The 23,491-nt window shown below is 44.0% G+C and overlaps 1 protein-coding gene across 1 annotated transcript in view; it reads right to left on the reverse strand.

Annotated features, from left to right (window-relative positions):
* LOC130123388 (storkhead-box protein 2-like) overlaps positions 1 to 23,491 on the reverse strand; it is a 119,772-nt gene that overhangs the window by 14,311 nt on the left and 81,970 nt on the right. Inside the window, exon 2 of the mRNA XM_056292538.1 lies at positions 16,326 to 16,478. Coding sequence (XP_056148513.1) covers positions 16,326 to 16,478 — 153 coding nt within the window. The remainder of the gene's footprint in view (positions 1 to 16,325; positions 16,479 to 23,491) is intronic.

Consider the following 23,491-nt stretch of genomic DNA (forward strand, 5'->3'; position numbering starts at 1 on the left):
GTAAAAATGAGGGGACTCTGAAAAACGACACTCTCCAGGGTATGGAAAACACAAAACAAAAAACAAAACAAAACAAACGACAAAAAAAACAAAACACTTCCTCCAGTTTTTTTTCCCCTATTTGATTCATATTTGTCCAGTGAATTATTATTTTTCTAGTGTAGTAAAAAAATCTGGCTGCCCTCCTTTTGACTGGTGTCACATGAGATAGGCTCCAGAGCCTGATAAAAGTGTATTTTCTGCAGGATGAGCACAATTACATCATTAAGCATGTGATAGCCAGTCCTTGCCCAATGGTCTGGTATGAATAAATCTATGACAAAGTGATATCTGTGCAGTCATTTAGGTTTTCATTTTCAGCCAGCATAAAGTTGAAGTATTGAACATCCAAAGGATAAGCCAAACTTCAGGATTAAACGATATATTTTTTTTTTAAATAAAAAATAAAAAAAATAATATATAATATACACTACCGTTCAAAAGTTTGGGATCACCCAAACAATTTCGTGTTTTCCATGAAAAGTCACACTTATTCACCACCATATGTTGTGAAATGAATAGAAAATAGAGTCAAGACATTGACAAGGTTAGAAATAATGATTTGTATTTGAAATAAGATTTTTTTTACATCAAACTTTGCTTTCGTCAAAGAATCCTCCATTTGCAGCAATTACAGCATTGCAGACCTTTGGCATTCTAGCTGTTAATTTGTTGAGGTAATCTGGAGAAATTGCACCCCACGCTTCCAGAAGCAGCTCCCACAAGTTGGATTGGTTGGATGGGCACTTCTTTGAGCAGATTGAGTTTCTGGAGCATCACATTTGTGGGGTCAATTAAACGCTCAAAATGGCCAGAAAAAGAGAACTTTCATCTGAAACTCGACAGTCTATTCTTGTTCTTAGAAATGAAGGCTATTCCATGCGAGAAATTGCTAAGAAATTGAAGATTTCCTACACCGGTGTGTACTACTCCCTTCAGAGGACAGCACAAACAGGCTCTCACAGGTACTATTTAATGAAGATGCCAGTTGGGGACCTGTGAGGCATCTGTTTCTCAAACTAGAGACTCTAATGTACTTATCTTCTTGCTCAGTTGTGCAAAGCGGCCTCCCACTTCTTTTTCTACTCTGGTTAGAGCCTGTTTGTGCTGTCCTCTGAAGGGAGTAGTACACACCGGTGTAGGAAATCTTCAATTTCTTAGCAATTTCTCGCATGGAATAGCCTTCATTTCTAAGAACAAGAATAGACTTGTCGAGTTTCAGATGAAAGTTCTCTTTTTCTGGCCATTTTGAGCGTTTAATTGACCCCACAAATGTGATGCTCCAGAAACTCAATCTGCTCAAAGAAGTGCCCATCCAACCAATCCAACTTGTGGGAGCTGCTTCTGGAAGCGTGGGGTGCAATTTCTCCAGATTACCTCAACAAATTAACAGCTAGAATGCCAAAGGTCTGCAATGCTGTAATTGCTGCAAATGGAGGATTCTTTGACGAAAGCAAAGTTTGATGTAAAAAAAATCTTATTTCAAATACAAATCATTATTTCTAACCTTGTCAATGTCTTGACTCTATTTTCTATTCATTTCACAACATATGGTGGTGAATAAGTGTGACTTTTCATGGAAAACACAAAATTGTTTGGGTGATCCCAAACTTTTGAACGGTAGTGTATATCCATCCACATTTACAATAATCACATTGATAGCGTCTCATGAAACAGTGATAAATTAAACTTTATTAATACATTTTATTTTTCCTTACTTTTATCAATTTTTAAAGTATGGTATAAACTGTTAAATGACTGGAGAAATTAGTGTGGCAAAGTCAAATTAAAATACATCTTAAATAGGATAGTTTCTACTGCTATATAAGTAATATGTCACAATAAAATATTCAGATATCTCCAGCATTTCAATTTTCTCATTTAGCAGACACTATTATCTGAAGTGACTTACATGATAGTAAGTAGGAGATGTAATGTTACCAAGTGGTATCATAGAGCGTGATACAGTCATCGTATTATAGTCAAGAGTACATGTCAAGTCATGTCAATTTAGTACTATGTGCGCCTTATAGCATCGAGAGGAAATAGGGGAATAAAAGTACATTGTGGATGTACATTCTTCTAACAAGTCAGAAAACAGACCAATTATATGCCCTTAAGTTCAAGTAGCCAAGTGCCCAATAGTTGATACGAATGGTAATGGTGTTTAAGTACGGATGCAACAGCAACAGCCAGCACCAAGTCAAATTTACTGCGAAGTGCCACCAGAGAGCACTTTAAAGATTAAGGTAGGTTTGAAAGACAACATCTGGCCCCTCTTGAAGGAAGTACGCAAGTCAGTCGCTTTGATGGAGACCGGAGTTAGTTCTACCATTTTTCAGCCAGGTAAGAAAAAAAGTATGGACCTAGAGCACGTCATCTTTACAGAGGGGGCAGATAATAGCCCACAAGAGGTAGAATAAAGAGGGCGAGCAGGAGTGCACTTGTTAAAATGGGTTTATAGGTAAGTTGGTGAATTTCCTTGAACTGCCTGTAACGCCAAGAGTAAGGTATAGAATGTTACATGGGCAGCAACAGGTAGCCAAACACAAAGGGAGAAGTGATGCGAGCACACTGAGGCAGGTTGAAAATCAAGCACATAGTGTCATTCTTTGCAGCGGTTGGCTCATTCGAGCGTTTTGGCTAAGAAAGGGAGTAGTGAAACATGCCAATGATTCTGAACCAAAGTAAGAAACTTTACGAATTTAAGAAAATTATCAGTTATCCATCCATCCATCCATTATCCGGACCACTTATCCTGCTCTCAGGGTCACGGGGATGCTGGAGCCTATCCCAGCAGTCATTGGGCGGTAGGCGGGGAGACACCCTGGACAGGCTGCCAGGCATAGGACCCACACACACACACACACACACACACACATTCATACCTAGGGACAATTTAGTATGGCCGAGTCACCTGACGTACACGTCTTTGGACTGTGGGAAGAAGCTGGAGCCCCCAGAGGAAACCCACGCAGACACGGGGAGAACATGCAAACTCCACACAGAGGACGACCCAGGATGACCCCCAAGGTTGGACTACCCCGGGGCTCGAACCCAGGACCTTCTTGCTGTGAGGCGGCTGCGCTAACCACTGCACCACTGTGCTGCCATGATCACGATCAATTAAGTAATTGTTAAATATTCACCCTCCTATATACTGAAAACTTAAAATTAGGTCAGGCGTATTCACTTTTCTTGACAGATCACGCTAAATACCTTAACAAGATACACCAATATTGATTTTACATCCACAAGTGTTAAACTGCATGACTGGGCATTTAATAATACAGACTTTGTGAAGTCTCCCACCAGAACAGATCAGTCTTTCATGAAGATCGAGGAACTGCCTGAGGAACTTCAAGATGAGGTTGTTAGGGGGCAAACATAGATCAATGCGTCAAACTAACAAGTTTTAGCCAAAACAGAATCCATGTTCAAATTTAAAACCAGTTAGTAAAACTACAGTCAACAGATGACACACAAAATGTAGCCTGAAGGGACTAGTACCCGTTTGCTAACCACTTCTTCAATCTCAAAACAAGGGCCAAAAATACTGAAAATTCACTGTTGAGGACTGGAAGAAAAGCTTCTTTACAGATGATTCAAAACTTGAAGCATATGGTTGTAATTGTAGGGCTTATGTGAGGAGACGGCCACGTGAACAGTTACTGCAAAAGTGCACAAAGTCTACAGTCCAACATGATGGTGGCATCATTCATGTTTGGGGGCGTTTCATCTATTCCAGAGTCAGTGATTGCAGAGGTTTAACTACACACTGACCTAAGAGAAGTATTCTGTTCCACAGAGCCATGCTATTCCTCCTGGCTTAAAGTTGTATAAAGAGGCTTCACTTTCAAGCAGAACAAAGCTTTGCCATGGCTATGTCAAGTTCAGAGAAGAGCAGAGAGTGTTGTAGCTTTCCCTCAATAGTCAAGTCTGGTACACACTAGCGATGTCCCAATACCACTTTTCCACTTCCAATACCGATACCGATACCACAGCTTTGGCTACCTGCCAACATCGACATTTTTTGTTTTACTCTTGTACCATGGCTACTACTACACACTACACGACTTGACAAGATTTGCAGTCGGAGAACATGTCACACCTAAGGACTGGTTTCTGTCCTACAGTATGTCATATTTAATGACTGGAAATCACGGGAAGTGACGAAATACAAAATTCCCTCAGACATTTAATGAATTCAAGTCTCGCAATAATCTGTGAAAAATACCGTGAGGTTGCCTATTTGAGATGGCCAATCAAAGTGTAGTACACCAGGATACAAAAGGAAGACCGTGTGAAAGCACAAAACAAAACCAAACAACAAGCATCCCGGAAAGTTGAATCAGTTCATCTGGACACAACGTTTAGTGGGAGAAACATTCCATCACTTATCTAAGTGACTTCGTCAGTCTCAGCTGACTGCAGGTATCCCCACCCCTTATAAACAGCACAGTTGCATATTGACCAAAACTGGCACAGTTGAGTCACAACCTGAAACCAGCGATCGGTTTCATATGCAAATTGCTGTGAATGAACAGTGCTCTCCCCTCCCTCAATACTCATGGCGGATGTTCCTTTGAGCAAAGCACTTAACTCCCCCAACCAACTGCTCCAGTGGAGCTGCGCAGTGGCCACCAGTGAAGACTGTGGCTGTACTGGGCCGCTCCCAGGTGTGAATGTGTGGAGCTGTATGACTGTGTAGCATGGCGTTACTGAAAAAGAGCACACATGCACAGCGCACTACCCTGGGTAAATAAAGTTTAAAAAAACGCTGGTGTTAATATTAACATTTCAGTCATTGGACAGCAGGTGGGGAGACACAGGCCATCACAGGGCGGCCTGTCCAGGGTGTCTCCCCGCCTGCCGCCCAATGACTGCTGGGATAGACTCCAGCATCCCCGCGACCCTGAGTAAGGATAAGCGGTTTGGATAACAGATGGATGGATGGAATATTAACATTTCTTACCAAATTTATAAAAATCGGCATTTCATGGGTTGAAAATGGCTCAACACGCCATCAACTGTTTTACACCAGCCCTGAACCTTGCAAGGCCAATGCCGACGTAGTCAACCGGTTGGGACTTATCAACGTGATGAAATTTTAAAAAATATAGGTTAACACTCTCTAATCACAGGTGGGCAACACACCTCCCCCTTCTGTCTGCAGCACATCCACACCCCGGCGGTCAGAGTGTCTTCGCGGGGTGGTGTTTGATCTTGTGCCGGTGGAGGGGACCACGGCGGTATGCGGTGGTGACTCTGGACGCACGCCGGGCACTTCTCATGGATCTTCCCAGCTACTCCTACCTCACACATCCACGCCCCCCTCCTCAACCCCTCCCTGCCTCCCCTCTCAGCCCCTTGCCCACCTTTTAGCATTTTTTAAAATGGTGCTGTGGGTGGAGTCAGGCTCAGACCCGGGGGAGAAGTTACACTTAAGTTTATGCAAATGAGAGCTAGCACTGAGAGTCTTTGAGAAATTCGCCTAGTGTGACGCAAACCTCATCAGAGCTTCATCCCATTAAACATTGATGGGAACATTTGAAAAGGGAAAAGGCAAAACACAGTTTTCCATCACAGGACAAAGTCAACCTCTGGTGGGCACACTGAATATTAAAAATTGTGACTGTCAATCTTAGCAAAATGCTTTGCCTTCATCGTAAAAAATGATGCAACATTCCATCAGATATATCAACTGACTAAAATACTTTATTTCTTCATGATGAAAAAACATCTTGTTAGAGGGCTCAGATTATACATGTGCACGCTCACACACACACACACACACACACACACACACACACACACACACACACACACACACACACACACACACAGGCTACGGAATGTATTCGGACCCCTTCACTTCTTGCATACTGTGTTGTAGATTTAATTTTAAATGGATAAAGTTGCCATTTTTGCCCATCAAGCGACACTCAATAACCCATAATAATAAAGTGAAAACGTGTTTTTAGAATTTTTTGCAAATTTATTAAAAATCGAAAACTGAAATCTCATTTACATAAGTACTCAGACCCTTTGCTGTGGCACTCCAAACTGTGGTCAGGTTCATCCTGTTTGCTTTGATTATCGATGAGATGTGTCAAGAACTTCATTTGAGTCCACTTGTGGCAAACTGAATTGATTGGACATCAGGCAAGGGAGTATGGACTCAAATGCAGACCAAAAAAACTCTGATGAAAATGAAAGACAATTTATTACATAGTTCAATACACAGAGACACAGTCTCTTAGTCGATTATCCAAGCCAGATTATCTGCCAGACTCTAGTCAGGTAGAGTTCAAAAACCAACAAACAGTGTCTGAGATGGCAGGCAAAAATTGTAATCAGGAAACAGGCAGGGATCGTAACAGGTAAAAGGATTTCATATTCAGCAGGTAAAATCAACAGTTGGAAAACAGGCAGAATCAGTAACGGATGATCAGTACACAAGTAAGGCTTTAACGACACAGGTAAGACACTGGCATGATCTGGAAAACACACAAAATGGCCGGGTATAAGTAACAGAGGGGACTAATGAGATAATGAGTTGCAGCTGAGTGGGGAAACAGGCAGGAAAGTCGGGAACCTCCGGTGGAGTGGTGGAGAAATTGCAAGGTCTGAAATAACAGTAGAGTTAGAACGTGTATGCACCACCAACGGAACCAAAAACACACAAGGGGGGGAGCTCAGGCAGACGTCCAGACAGAAAAGCACACAGCTGTGTATATAAGGTCCTACAATTCACATTGCATGTCAGGCCAAAAACCAAGACATGAAGCCCAGGAAACTCTCTGTAGACCTCTCTGCGACAAAATTGTGGCGAGGCATAGAGCAGGGCAAGGGTATAAAACAACTTCTAAAGCTTTGAGTGTACCCAGGAGCCCAGTGACCTCAATAATTGTGAAATGAAATAAGTTTGGAACCATCAGGACTCTCCCTAGAATTGGCCATCTGACTAAACTAAGTAACTGGGTAAGAAGGGCCTTGGTAAAGGGAGGTAACCAAGAACCCAGAGGTCACTCTAACAGAGCTTTGGAAGTCCTCTGCAGAGATGGGAGAACCTGCCGGAAGGATTACCATATCAGCAGCACTCCATCAATCAGGCTTTTGTGGTAGAGTGGCTAGACAGAAGCCATTCTTGAGTGAAAGGCATGCCAAACAGTATTTTAAGGACTCTAAGAGCATGAGAAAAAAGATTTTCTACTCTGATTAGACAAAAATTAATCTCTTTAGGCAGAAATCCAAGCACTACATCTGGCATGCTGCTCATCACCTGGCTAATATTACCCCTATGGTGAAGCATGGTGGTAGCAGCATCATCCTATGGGAGTGCTTCTCAGTGGCAGGGGGAGACTCGTCAGAATTGAGGGAAAGATTAATGCAGTCAAATACAGAGAGGTCATTGAAGAAAACCTGCTCCAGAGAGCAAGCAACCTCAGACTGGGCAATGGTTCACTTTTCAGCATGACAATGACCTAAAGAATACAGCCAAGACAATGCTGGAGTGGATTTGGGACAAGTCTCTGACGGTCCTTGAGTGGTCAAGCAAAAGCCTAGACTTAAACCCCATACAACATCTGTGGAGAGACCTGAAGATGGCAGTTCACAGATGCTTCCCATCCAAACTGACGGAGCTTCAGAGGATCTACCAGGAAGAATGGGATAAACTGCCCAAATCCAAGTGGGCAAAGACTGTAGAGACTTATTGAAGAAGACTTGAAGCTGTAATTACTGCCAAAGGGGCATCTACAAAGTACTGAATTAAAGATCTGTTTACTTAAATAAATGAGATTTCAATTTCTGATTTTTAATAAATGTGCAAAAATTCTAAAAGCTTTTTTTCACTTTGTCACTATGGGTTACTGAGTGTAGATTGTTGAGCAAAAATGTCAATTTTATCCATTTAAAATTAAATCTACAACACAATAAAATGTGCAAAAAGTGAAGGGGTCTGAATACGTTCTGAAGCCACGGTATGTAAAATATGTAACACAATATCTAAAATAAGTATCTAAGTACAGCAATTGGAACTTCAATTCAACACTGAATAATCTGCCCCCTGAATAGTGAACAAATATTCCTGCCACTGATTCAAAAATTAAATTGAGAGACGGCGCTGCAAGCCGGCAGTTATGTGCACGTATATGGGTTGCCCATCATTACATCATACATGTGCAGTTGCTGTGGTGAAATGACACAAGTTTCCTTTAGAGGGAAACCCGGTTTGATTGACAGAAAAACAGACAGAATGGCAGACAGAAAGGCCAACAGTCAGAAAGGAAAAAATCACACTATCAAATACCACAATGTTTCTGTGTGTCATGATGGGCAGTAATGTTTCTAAGGACTAGATTAGTCTGGACAGAAAGTCTGTTTGTCTTTATGCTGCCCTCTTGCTACATTAGCATTCAAGGTATTCTAGTTTAACATGCCATACTTTCAATAAATACTAATCAAATAAAAAAGGGGGAAAAACGGTGCTCAATGGCACCAAGTTTTACGAGGGAACAAAGAAGTTGAGATGACTAATTATTTGAGACTTCACTAGTCCATGACCCTAGTACAATCCTAAATATTTTTAGAGCTACGGTCCTGGGGTCTCATGTATCAATCGTTACTATGGGCAAATTTGTTCTTACATACCCATGGGATTTTTTAGCCCTGAAGTTTGTTTCAGAGACCAGTGTAGAACCTGGGTAACCCCTGGATTTAGACACTGATTGGCTAACGCTTATGTCTTTGCAGGCCTGGGTGATTGCTCGTTGCAAGAGGTAGACAAGAGATGTTAGGAGGAAGGAATTACAAATAACCACCATGCTTTGCTACTGACTGTCAAACAAACTTGAGGGTTAAAAAATTCTAAGGGTGTGTAAGAACACATTTGCCCATAGTAACAATTGATACATGAGGCCCCTGGTATTCACACTTTGGTTTAGCTTTATGACACCTTTAATGATGTTTCTTATTGAATTGAGGGTTTGAACACTCCCAATCCCAGAAATTCAAGACAGTCATTAGTACTGCTCTGTCAGGACCTTCCCCCCCTACAAAAAAAACAAAACAACAACAACAACAAAAAAAGACAGAAAAAAATGAAGGTGGAACCTGTGCTTTAACAACTGAGCATGTCAACATACAAACAAATAACTCAAACATGAATGGATAAAGGCATTACTCCGACTTTAGGAACAGTCACTGTAACAGCTCTGTCAAGTTGATAGTACAGCTATCTATCAAAAGATTACATATATGGCTGTCTGAGCATATTAGATTCATAAGTAGCTTGTATGATGGGATTTGGGCTATTGAACAAGGCTGCTAAGTTGTTACTGAATTTCTCTCATTTTTTAATCACAAAGTCAATCTACGATACAATAAGAGGTATTCACTTGATGACTTTGCCTTAAATTCAATCAAGCACATGTGGGTGCTTGAAAAAGTGTTTTATTTGATGAGTTCCTTAATTTGAGCTGGACACTAGTCTATCACTTTACGGGACATGGCATCACTCCTCCCAAATCAACAACAATTAAGCATGACCAAGTGTTAACCTGTGCAGGAGGAACAGTCATTACCATGGCAGTAGCAAGCAGCGCAATACTAGTGCCTAGAGTGAAGAGTTAAAGTTGAACCGAGGTTAACTTTATGCAAGTTAGCAAGGGCATGCTGAAGCAGCAACCAATTACAGACAAGGATTTCTTCCTTGCTTTCTCTCCATGTAATAACTTGATAAGCTACTGGGGACAACCATACTCGATGTCTTCAGCACAGCTTAAACAACCTGTCCCTCTGGCAACAGCTCACAGAGGGCCAGCAATGAGCAGCCAGCAACTGGAATGACCACTGACATTCGTGACTAATGCCTTCTACTCTCACTCTGCAACTTTGAAACAAGAGACAAATCCGTAATGGCACATAAATACTAACTGGCAGAAACATTCATTTCTGTTTTTAGCCAAGCAGTAGTAGTCGTAGTTGTAGTAGTAGTAGTAGTCAGAAGTCCTGCCAACAACAACTGATAAAGAAATTCCTAAAGTTGCAGGCAACCAGGGATATCCCTCTGTTGCATTGCTGATGTGCACCCCCTACTGATGGAACAGTTGACAAATAATTATGAATAGGTTTTGGCAGGAATGAGGAAAAACACATGAGACCAAGGCGAGTTTGATGTTTATTCCTCAACTCCAAAAACCAACTGCAGCAGGAACAACCCTGCCCCGGCGAGCCCGGGAACGTAAACCACGCCCCCAGCTCACAGTCCTGCTGGGTGAGAGGCATAGCCCCTAGTGTCCGCCACACAGGCCCCCCTCCGAACATCCAGAAGGGACTCCTGGAAAGAAATTTAGTGTCTCACTGGAGGCTTAAGCAGCCTGCCATAACGGCTGCGCCGTCCCTCAGCCGAAACAGTAGGTGAAACACAGTCCAAAGCCGGCTTGGAAGCAGAACGCTGAACCCGTGAAGACACTGCCGGGGTCCTGGAAGGAAGACGACCCCGACGGGGAACCTGGGCCGGAAACACAACTTCGCCTGCCACCCTGTGCGCCGGTTTAAGCCTATCAAGCGTGACACGCTCCCTACGCCCACCCATATCTAGCACAAAACCCTTAGGACCCGTCTCAAGAACCCGAAATGGACCATCGTATGGGGGTTGGAGGGGTGAGCGGTGAGCATCATGCCGTACAAAAACAAAACGAGCCGACATGAGCTCCGCAGGCACGAACGACCGCGGAAAACAGTGGTGAACGGGGCCTGGAACCCGAGTGCTGTCGGACAAAATAGGATAAACGGCCGGACGGGGTCGAGGAGCGGAACTCCCAGGCAAAAATTCCCCAGGGACGCGGAGTGGCTGACCGAGCACCAGCTCAGCGGATGACGTGTCGAGGTCCTCCTTAGGAGCCGAACGCAACCCGAGCATAACCCAAGGTAAACGATCCACCCAGTTACCATCCGAGAGCGCAGCGCTGCCTTGAGCGACCGGTGAAAACGTTCACACAACCCGTTAGCCTGAGGGTGATACGCGGTAGTGCGGTGTACCTGCACGCCCAAGTATCGCGCAAGTGCCGACCAGAGCTCTGACACGAACTGGGGGCCCCTGTCTGAGGTGATATCTGACGGAGTGCCGAAACGGGCGACCCAGGAGGAAAGAAAAGCGCGTGCAACATCCGAGGATGTTGTGGAGGGTAGAGGGACAGCCTCTGGCCACCTGGTGGTCCGATCTACCATTGTGAGCAGGTGCGTAAAACCCTGTGAAGAAGGTAGAGGGCCCACCAGGTCCACATGCACGTGGTCGAAACGTCTGGCCGGGATCGGAAACGGCTCGAGGGGCGATTTAGTGTGCTGGTGGACCTTAGCGCGCTGGCACGCTACACATGCAGCTGCCCACCTCTTGACGTCCTTGCGGAGGCCAGGCCAGACGAACTTGGAACCGACCAACTTCACCGATGCCCGAACTCCAGGGTGCGAGAGGGAGTGAATCGAATCGAAAACTCGACGGCGCCAGGCCACTGGAACAACGGGGCGGGGACGGCCGGTGGAGACATCGCAGAGGGCAGGACTGCCTTCCTGCATCACAGCGTCCTCTAGCTTGAGACCGGTACGCGTTGACCTAAGGGCAAGGACGTCCGGGTCACTGGGCTGGTCGGCAGCCATAACGGAGAAATCCACACCGAGGTGCACAGGACACACAAGCACACGCGACAGACAATCAGCAACAGGGTTGGACTTCCCGGCCACATGCTGAATGTCCGTTGTGAACTCGGAGATCGCCGCTAGGTGGCGCTGTTGACGAGCAGACCACGGCTCAGTCACCTTGGACATGGCAAAAGTCAGCGGCTTATGATCCACATAAGCCGTGAATGGGCGACCCTCCAGCAGGAAGCGGAAATGCCGGGTTGCAAGGTGCAGTGCCAGCAACTCCCGATCAAAAACGCTGTACTTGCGCTCGCTATCTCGCAGTTTGCGGCTAAAAAATGCGAGTGGCTGCCACGCATTCGCCACACGCTGTTCAACCACAGCCCCCACGGCTATGTCAGACGCATCGGTTGTTAAAGCTATGAACGCCGTGGGTGTGGGATGGGCGAGGAGGGCAGCGTTAGCCAGGGCGCACTTAGCTCCGTCAAAGGCCTGGACCTGTTCGGGAGTCCAGTCGACAGGGTCGTTAGCCTTCTTAAGCCGCAGGGTTTCGTAAAGTGGCTGAAGGAGGTGGGCAGCGCGAGGGAGGAAACGGTTATAGAAATTCACCATTCCCAAGAATTCCTGCAATGCCTTAACAGAGACCGGGCGGGGAAATTCCGCCACCGCTTGCACCTTAGAAGGCAACGGGACCGCGCCTTGCGGCGAAATGCGGTGACCCAAGAAGTCAATCACCGGCAGTCCAAACTGACACTTGGCCGGGTTGACTATCAGGCCGTGTTCGTCCAGACGACGGAAAACCTGTTTCAGGTGCGCCAGGTGCTCGTCAGCTGACGGACTGGCCACTAATATGTCGTCGAGATAAACGAACACGAAATCAAGGTCACGCAACACCGAGTCCATCAGCCTCTGAAAGGTTTGCGCTGCCCCCTTCAAGCCAAAAGGCATGCGCATGAACTCGAAAAGCCCAAACGGGGTGATCACTGCGGTCTTGGGCACGTCCTCTGCGCGCACGGGAACCTGATGATAGCCGCGCACCAGGTCCACCTTAGAGAAAATACTGGTACCTGCCAGGCGTATGGAAAAGTCCTGTATGTGTGGGATGGGATAGCGGTCATTGGCGGTGACGTTGTTCAGGCGGCGAAAATCGCCGCAAGGCCGCCACGACCCATCCGCCTTGGGCACCATGTGAAGCGGCGAGGCCCACGGGCTGTTGGAACGCCTCACTATACCCAGACGCTCCATGATGGCGAACTCCTCCTTAGCTGTAGCCAATTTTACCACGTCGTTTTACCAAGCGCTGAAAAACATCCCCTAATGCTAAAAAGTTAGCGTGTGTTAACGGCCCGGCTCCCCTTGTCTCGCACGGAACAGTGGCGAAAGACACAGCATCAATTAAACGGCGGTTTAAAACATCAACCAGCAGACCATTAGCACACAGAAAATCCGCGCCGATAATAGGAACAGTAATGGCGGCCACTACAAAGTCCCACTCAAAATCGCGCCCGTGGAAGCAAACAGTCACCAACCTTGTGCCAAACGTCGCAATGGACGAACCGTTAGCTGCACTTAACTGTGGGCCGCCGCCTTCGGCCGACCTGTCTGTCTTAGCAGGAGGGAGTAGGCTCTTTTGCGAGCCTGAGTCCACCAGAAACCGTCTTCCTGACATCGTGTCCTTAATGAAGAGCAGCTCACTACGTCCGCCAGCGCCCACAGCTGCTACTGAGCGCTGGCCCTGGAGTTTCCCGCCGTCTCAAACGTGCACGGAGGGACGCAGCGCCTCGCCTTGCCGCCGAACCGCCGGTGGAAGAAACACAGGCCGCTCCCGCGCCGTCTCCGGGCAGTCACTCCAGCCACCACTGCCGGGTCCGCGTCCTCCGACGCCGGCTGCAGAGGCTCCGATGCCACACTCTGCACAGAGAACCGTCTGGTAGCCAGCAGGACCCGATCGGCCTCCTCAGCCAAACCTCGACAGTCACCAGCGGCCAGACACGGGGAGTTAGCTAAAGCCGCGCGCACAGGAGACGGGAGCTGGCGCAGGAAAACGTGCGGGAAAAGGAACCCATCTTCGTCTGAGCCTAGCAGCGACAGCATATTGTCCATGAGATCCACAGCCGTCCCGTCGCCCAAACCGGATAGGGAAAGGATTCTATCTGCCCTCTCTGCGGTAGATAGGCTGTACCTCCGGAGCAGAAGATGTTTGAGGGCGACGTATTTATCGTGTTGCGGAGGGGCGCGCAACAGCTGCATGGCCCGGCGTGTGGATTGCTGATCCAGCGCAGCGACGACCAGATAGTATCTGGAGTCGTCCGCGGAGATTCCACGCAGGTGGAACAGCGCCTCGACATGCTGGAACCACGAGGCCGGGTCGCTCTGCCAGAACTCTGGGAGCTTCACAGCCGCGGCGAGAACGGCCGGCTGTGAGAGTTGGGGCGGCGTGGCCGAAGTGGATTCACACACATCTTCTGCTCCAAACATGTTCAATTCGGGGTCACCAATGTGGCAGGAATGAGGAAAAACACATGAGACCAAGGCGAGTTTGATGTTTATTCCTCAACTCCAAAAACCAACTGCAGCAGGAACAACCCTGCCCCGGCGAGCCCGGGAACGTAAACCACGCCCCCAGCTCACAGTCCTGCTGGGTGAGAGGCATAGCCCCTAGTGTCCGCCACAAGGTATTTTCCCCCCTCAATTTTCATGCTGGTAGAAAGAGCTTTGAACTGCTATAAAAACCAAAGCTGACAATGAACAGTAAGAGATATATTCTATTCAATTTTCAAGTGAATCAAAAGTGATGTTTAATCTCAATCAGTCATTGACATTTTACCAAAACACAGGAGCGAAAAGATCCCCAAAAATTACGACTAAATGACAACTTTCATGAGCGGCAAATGTTGCCCTCTACATTTCTTCAGACTGCCAAAACAATAGTTGTTGCCAGCCCATCCATGCAGATTTAAATATTTAATATTTGTTCTGTGAAACAAACAAAAAATGTGACACTCAAAACAAGAAACCAGATTTTATCCATACATTACACTATGACATTCTGTGCTGCATCACTGCCATGAAAAGTAATCTTGATCACACTGTGTAGAGCACTATGATCACACCTTTTTCAAGAAGCACATTATCATTCTAATACGAAATGTGTTTGTAGAAGAAAACTCGACTGGGAACAAGGCTTAACAAGCTGGTAAGGCAGGTTTGAATTCGTACGGTGTTCAGCAAGACATCACGTAAGGTATTTTTTAAGGTATTAATTAAGAAACATGTTTACATGTCAGAGTTTTAAGGGGTAGTAAATGTTTTCTACATTTATTGAGTGAAAACATGTTGGTATGGGCCTTGGATGGCAAAACTGATTCCCTTCAGAAATTAAACAAAAAACGAGATGCAACACACAGGCACACTGAAGGGGGAAATATCTATACTTATTTCTTATGTCCCGGGGAAAATGGACATTGTGGTCAACCCCCCCGCCCCCCCCCCCGAATTGCCTTCTTTACATGAGGGCATCAAGGTGCTAAGGCCCATGTGCCACAGGTGGATGGATGCACGTGGGCTCCAGCAGATTAGACCAATAAAATATGAGACAAGTAAAAAGGTGAATTTAGCTGGTTGTTTGCTTATAAAACTGTCTGGGTAGTCTTCTGAGAAGTGGGGGCACGGTGTTCTACTACAACACTGGCACCTTCAGCACACCCATGTCATCATCACTGTCCTCTTCATCTACACCATTTCTTTATCCTTTTCTAAATATGAATAGGAGGAGACAGGGTAAAAATGAGTTAAGGTGTAAGCTATTGTTGATGATGTCAGAGTTATGAGTTGCTTCACGCTTTGTAAGGGTGAAGGCTAGTTTAAGCTTTTTTACCTCAGAATAATGTTGTCTTGATCGCTCATAATTTGTAATGCATTCATAGTGCAGTTTAATGGTTGGATTTTGTGTCTCAGTTGTATTCATATTAATGCTTGAGAAAAAAAAATATATAGCGTTTTTTTTCTGAAACCATCAATGGTGAAGTGCTCAACTAACTTATATATATATATATATATATATATATATATATATATATATATATATATATATATACACACACATTAGATTTTTCCCCCTTTTTCTCCCCAATTGTACCCGTCCAATTACCCCACTCTTCCGAGCTGTCACGCTCGCTGCTCCACCCCCTCTGCTGATCTGAGGAGGGCTGCAGACTACCACATGCCTCCTCTAATACATATGGAGTCGCCAGCTGCTTCTTTTCACCTGACAGTGAGGAGTTTTGCCAGGGGGACATAGCGCGTGGGAGGATCACGCTATTCGCCCCAACTGAACAGGCACCCCGATCCACCAGAGTAGCCACTAGTTCAGCGACCAGGACACATACCCACATCTGGCTTCCCACCCGCAGACATGGCCAATTGTGTCTGTAGGGACGCCTGACCAAGCCTGAAGTAACACAGGGATTCAAACTGGCAATCCCTGTGTTGGTAGGCAGTGGAATAGACTGCTACGCTACCTGGACGCCCCCTTATCAACACTGAATATTAACAGTGAAATTTAGTGCTAGGTAGATAAATTTAAGTACTTGTATTATGCTGGCTAAGGTGCTTGCTGTTGCATTGTGCTGAGGTTTTCTTACCTGGAAAACATGTCTGCAAGTGTTCGGTGAGGGCCTCTTGAGTGACCGGCTTATGGGCGGAGTTCATGGCAGAGATAGCCAGTAGCAGCACCTCTCCCAGAGGAATGAACTGTGACTGGCTGATAGGGGACATACTGATAGGCGAAACATCACCTGTGGAAAAATGGAACAATTTTATGAGACTTTCAAATCTTACACCTTATCCCTTTAACAAATAAACATTGAAAAATATACAGTTTTTGACTTGTGAATGTTGAGTTGCAAATGCAGGATTTTACTGTTGCACAGGCATTACCCAAAATTACATCTCGAGTTTCTTAGGTTATTATAAAAGAATATGGAATGCATTTGTAAACTTGCCACTACACCATTGGGAATTGTATTCCCATTTTATTGTTGAATTTTAATCCCGTAGTAATATGTTTTCTGAGGCAAATATTACATTTGAGTAACAACAAAAGTTCCATCTCCAATTCACATAATGTAGGCAACAATTCAGTCAAGGCTTTGGTCAATGCTTTGACCAAATGTGTGACCAACACCTAGGTTACAGGTACAATGAATCACAGTCTGTAAAAATCATGTGCTGAGCGCATTTTTTAGAAAACCAATACCATTATTACTGGAAAAAGTCAGTTTGAGACAATATTCAGATTAAAGCCTTTAGAGAAAACATGATTTCTCTGACACGTAGGATAAATGGATTCTTTTAATTTTTGGTTTAAGGTAGTTCCAATATGCTGTTTTCTCATTTTTTGCACTGTTCGTGCAATACTTCTCTTTCAATACTACTTCTTGTCCTCCCAATTATGACAATGAGGGTCCTGGTGTGAGCATGCTGGATAATTTTCCCTGCCTATCTTTGTATCTATGTAGGTCACAGTTTGGTGCATTACAGCACCTCAAATTAATATACAAATTAATTTTATTTGTGTACGATTTCTAGGCCAATTACCTTATTGGACTATCCAAATATCAACTTGAAGCACCACAATGCAATGACTCACTTCACACACACCGCCTGTCATGACATCTTTCAAAGATAATGACTGAAGGTGCAAAAGATGACATTGGCTAAGGATTAGATACACTACATGGACAAAAGCATGTGGACACCCAGTCTAATAAGTGGATTTGGCTATTCTAGGTACATCCATTGCTGGTTGATGAATAAAATCAAGCACACAACCATGCAATCTCAAAAAACAAGCATTGGAAGTAGACTGGGTCGTTCTGAAGATCTCAGTGACTGTCAGCATGGCACTGTCATAGGATGCCACATTTCCAACAAGTTAGTTCATCAAATGTCTGCCCCGTTAAAGTTGCCCCAGTCAAATTTAAGTGCTGCTATTGTGTAGTGGCAATGTCTGGAGGCAACAACAGCTCAGCCGCAAAGCGGCAGGCCACACAAGCTCACAGAACAGGACTGCCGAGTGCTGAAGCACATAGCACATAAAAATTGTCTGTTCTCGGTTGCAACACCCACTGCCGAGTTACAAACTGCCTCTGGAAGCAATGTCACCACAAGCACTGTTCGGTGGGAGCTTCATGAAATGGGGTTCCATGGCAAGCAGCCGCACACAAGCCTAAGATCATCATATGCAATGCCAAGTGACGGCTGGAGTGATGTAAAGCACACCTCCATTGGATTCAGGAGGAGTTGAAACGCATTCTCTGGAGAGATGAATCACATTTCACCAAATGGCAGTCTGGCGGACCATTGTCGGACCAATCTGGGTTTGGTGGATGCCTGGAGAACACTACCTACCCAAATGCATAGTGCCATCTGTAAAGTTTGGTGGAGGAGGAATACATTTTTAAGGCTGTTTTTCATGGTTTGAGCTAGGCCCCTTAGTTCCAATGAAGGTAAATCTTAACGCTACAGCAAATAATGACATTCTAGAGAATTGTGTGCTTCCAACTTTGTGCCAACTGTTTGGGGAAGGCCCTTTGCCTGTTTCAGCATGACAATGCCCCCGTGCACAAAGTTTGGTGTGGAAGAACTTGACTCGTCTGCACAGAGCCCTGACCTCAACCCCATCAAACATCTTTGGGATGCATTGTAACAGCTACTACGAGCCAGGTCTTCTCCCCAACATAAATGCCCGATCTCACTAATGCTCTTGGTCTTGGCTGAATGAGAGCGAATCCCTGCAGCCACGTTCCAAAATCAAGTGGAAGGCCTTCCCAGATGAATGGATGCTATTACAGCAGCAAAAAGGAGACCAACTCCTTATCAATGCCTATGGTTTTGAATGAGATGTTCAACATGTGTATGAATATTGCTGACAATTGCCCGATCTTTTTAATAATATTCAAGGAACATGATGAGCCCACATTTACACTATATCCCAAATATATGAGAACCTTCAATGAAGCAAATATAGCGAAGTTCAGATTAACTGTCAGTGAGTATCCATGGTTAGATATACTCCAGTCTGTAGATCCACAAAAGGCTTTTACCTTGTTTTCAGAATGTATCTCCCAGGCCTATGATCTGTGCTTTCCCCTTGCACTGGTGTCTCCCAAACCTCATCATAAACTAACCAAATCGTGGTGGATAACTTTAACCATCATGAAATCCCTGAATACTAAACATAGACTGTACAAAAAATATATTTTCAGTCCCACTCCATTTAATCTTGCCCAATTTAAAAATCAATATAGAAATACATTAAACCACACTGTCAGAGGAACTAAAAAACACCCTAAAATGTAGGATTATTTAAACATAAAAATGACATGACCTTTCTTTGGAGAACAATTAATTCTATCCTCAAAAAAAAAAACAAAAAAAACCAAGCAGTTGCCTAATGAATTTAAGGTTGATGGGGGTCTTATCACTGATCCACAATTAATTGCCAACAATTTTAATAGCTTTTTCTCAAAAGTTCGTCCAACTTTGGCCTCCGAGATTCCTCCTAGCAACCATAATTCTCCAAGCAATGATCATTTTCATTTCTTACCGGTTACAGAAGATGAGGTTCAGGACACCTTAATCAATCTGAAAGATTCTTCTCCAGGTTATGATAGCACTGACAGAAAACTACTGATATCCATTCATGATTACACTGTGAAACCTCTAACTCACATTTTCAGTCTCTCATTGGAAAAGGGAATTGTTCCTGTTGAACTAAAAATAGCCAAGATTATTCCTATTTATAAAGATGACCCAGCCATTTTTATCCATTATAGACCCATCTCCATTTTGCCTGCTATATCAAATACTTGAAAAGCTTGTCTATCAATGATTAATTGAACATCTTAATAAGTACAATATTATATATACACATCAGTATGGGTTTAGAAAGAAACATTCAACATATATGTCACTTACACATTTAATTAATGAAATGTACAAAGCTTGAGATAGAAAGGAAAACACTGTAGATATTTTCTTAGACTTATCTAAGACATTTGACACAATTAATCACCATATTCTTCTTCAGAAGCGTTCACATCTTGGAATTAGAAACAATACACTACTCTGGTTCACCAGTTACCTTAAAGAGAGACAGCAGTTTGTGTCCTATAATGGAACCAATTCTCTTTTCCTTCCCATACTCTGTGGCGTACCACAAGGCTAAAATATTGGGCCCTTTTTATTTTGATATCTATATATATATTAATGACCACCTCAATGTTTCAGACAAGCTGTCTAAAATTCTATTTGCAGATGATACAAGTATCTTCTATTCACATAAAGATCCTGTGACCATCATTTAGGTGTTCAATGAAGAACCTAATATGCTGTCTATTTGGTTTAAGTCCAACAAATGATCACTTAACATTAAAAAAACAAACTTAATCTCTTTTGGTCTTAAATCAGGGATTTTAACTCTTCGTCTCAAATTGTAATCGATAACATTCCCATAACTAATGTGTGTTCTACACGATTCCTTGATATTCTGCTTGATTAATCCTTATCTTGGAAACCTCATATCAGAACCATAACCACGAAAATGGCCAAGAGGATTGGTATACTAGGCAAAATCCATCCGTTGAGCAACACTGAGGTAGCCACTATGTTATATTAGTCAATGGTTTATCCATATATTAATTATTGTAATAAAGCTTGAGCTAGTACTCATCAGACCAAACTTGAGCCCATATACCGTCTTCACAAACAAGCACTAAGAATAATAAATTCTGTACATCGAAGACACTCCTCCTCTCAGCCTCTATTTCTTCAATTAGGTGTCCTCAGTATTTATTAAATGAATCATCTCCAGATTGGTTTATTTGTTCATAGTTCCTTAAAAAGAACCCCCTTTTTTCATGACATATTTGCATACAATTATCAATTTCATACTCCACACACATTATCATGAATGAGGGTTCTTGATGTGTGTGTGTGTGTGTGTGTGTGTGTGTGTGTGTGTGTGTGTGTGTGTGTGTGTTGTGATATGACTGATTCATTGTACTTGTGTAACATGGGTCTTTATGGGATGCATTATTATCGGGTGCTGTGCTAAACTGTGTCTCCGTCTCTTGCTATGTCTGGAATTATTGATTTATATGTACAAATTGTGCATACCACATTGCTGTAATTGTTTCTTGTAGTATGTTGCCTGGAGAATGCCACTTTTCAAGCCCTTTGAGGGTTTTTAGGCAATTCTCATTCACATTCCTTTTCAAATTATATATTGTAACTATTTTTTAATGTTTTATATGTGTAAATAAAGAAACCAAACCAAACAAGCACAAATGGGTGTGATATTCGTGTGTCCACATATGTGTACTATATGTTCACTGTGAAAATCTGACTATGACAGAAAGAATGTCACTGAATATACGGGTTACCATTTGCTGGGATATTGGCCAACAACAGGTCTTCCCTAGAACTTTGGAGAAGATTTAGCCAACTTAGCTTTCTTTTGGAACAAAATGCCAAATTTGGACCCAAAAGTTATAAGTGTAATCTTTATCCCTTGCATCTAGGTACATTAAAACACATGACGATTCCTATTAAGTCCCAAACTTTGTAAAGCAGACATGGGCAACTGGCGGCCCACAAGCCGCATTCAGCCCCTGTCCTCAATCAGTAGGGCCCACGGGTCAATTTCCAAATATCAATAAATTGTTGGTTTCACAGGCGTTGGATGCAAGTGGGCCATTTGACCACATTTGAACGGGATCCCAATTGTAATTATACTGTCTACTGATAGACAGCGCTCCCTCAAAACACAAGAGGACTGTAGCCAAGCAACTGCTTGCACATGGTTTCGTCTTGGTCTTGGTGGGCCTCTTCTGCAATGACACGCGATGAGGAGACATGAGCGGCAAAAAAAGAAAACTTGACCTAGAGAACCATGTCTTCCAGGCAAGATGGGAAACAGAATATATATTTTTACGGAATTCAACGGCAAACCTATGTGTTCAGTGTCCTTGGAAACAAAATCAGCCATGAAGGATTTCAACTTGAGTCGCCACTACAATATCATGCACAAAGACAAATATGGCATGTACACTGGAGGTGCCAGAGCTGCTATCATCGCTGACCTCAAAGGAAAAATACAGCGACAGCAGATTCTTTTTACTAAAGCCATGTCTACACAGGAGTCCGCTCTCAAGGTATCTTATCCCTGTTAAAGGGTTTTTTAGGGAGTTGTTCCTTATCCGATGCAAGGGTCTAAGGACAGGATGTTGTGTTGCTGTAAAGTCCCTTGAGGCAAATTTCTAATTTGTGATATTGGGCTATACAAATAAAATTGACTTGACTTATGCTGTTTCCCTTGAGCTTGCTAAAGCAAAGCCCATGTCAGATGGCGAAACAGTGAAGCTATGTGCAGTAGAGATTAAAGGTTTTGGAGATGATAACATGGCTAAGAACTTTGAAATGGTCTCCATCCCGTTGCACAGTGACATGAATAATTTTTAACATTCAAAATCATGTTGAGGGAAAGCGAAAACAAGTCATGCATGACTGTAAGTACTTCTCCTTAGCATTGGATGAGAGTACATGTTAGCCAGCTGCTCATTTACACAAGAGCCATTGACAGTTAATTTGAAGTGCACGAGGAGTTATTGAAATTGGCGTCTTTGCATGACACTACCAAGGTCAAGGATGGTTTCAATGCTGTTAAACGTGTTGCAAGTGAACACGGGGGCTTTGACAAGCTTTCAGCTGTTATCACTGGTGCACCATCAATGCAAGAAAGATGCACTGGATTTGCCTGGCTCCTCCAACACAGCGGCATTGACTGTCCAATATTGCACTGCATCATACATCAGGTGGGTAATGTTACTACTAGCTAACTATCAATATATGGTTATGAGTGTGTTTTCTTTGTGATAATCTTTATCATAGGCTAAATCCTATTTCATTTTGATCTTACATGATGCCCTCTCTGCCAAGAAAATGAACTTCAGCCATGTCATGGATTTAGTTACCAAGGCTACCAATCTCATTTGAGGGGGGGACAAGTCTCTCAATCATAGGAAGTTTGTGGCCTTTTTGGATGAAGTGAGTGCCGCTTATGGGGATTTACAGATGCACACTGAGATCAGATGGATGAGCCGTGGGAAGTGCTTGGAGAGTTTTTTTGCACTGCGCACTGAAATCCCGGTGTTCATGGAGGACAGCATTCGATGTGATACAAGTGCTTACTGCAATAAACTCAGGGATACAGACTTTCTCTGTGACATGGCCTTCCTTGCGGATATTACCTCACATCTTAATCACCTTAATATGCAGTTGCAGGGAAGAGGCCAAACTGTGTCGGATCTCTATGCACACATGAATACATTTAAGTGTACATTAGCCTTGTTCAAAGAAGGCTTTTCACCTGACCAACCGAATTTGGCACATTTTCCCGCCTGTGAAGCGATGTGCAAAGATGTCCCCGAATGTGAGAAAACATTTCTTAAGCACAGAGCAGACATAGAAACACTGCAGTAGCAGTTCAAGGAACACTAAAGATTTCCACGCCATGCAGCCAGAAATTGCGTTATTCACCGACCCCCCCTCTCTGCTGCTCTCAGTGAGCAACCCCCAGAGTTGCAGCTTGAACTTTGAGAACTACAGTCAGACCCCTTCTTTCAAGCAAAGTGCAATGAGAGAGGAATTTCATTTTGGAGACTACTACTTGAATCCCGCTTTCCACTCCTCAGGGATTTTTACACTCTCAATGGCCAGCATGTTTGGGAGCACTTACATCTGCGAG

The sequence above is a fragment of the Lampris incognitus genome, chromosome 1 (assembly GCF_029633865.1).
Source record: "Lampris incognitus isolate fLamInc1 chromosome 1, fLamInc1.hap2, whole genome shotgun sequence".
NCBI lineage: Eukaryota > Metazoa > Chordata > Actinopteri > Lampriformes > Lampridae > Lampris > Lampris incognitus.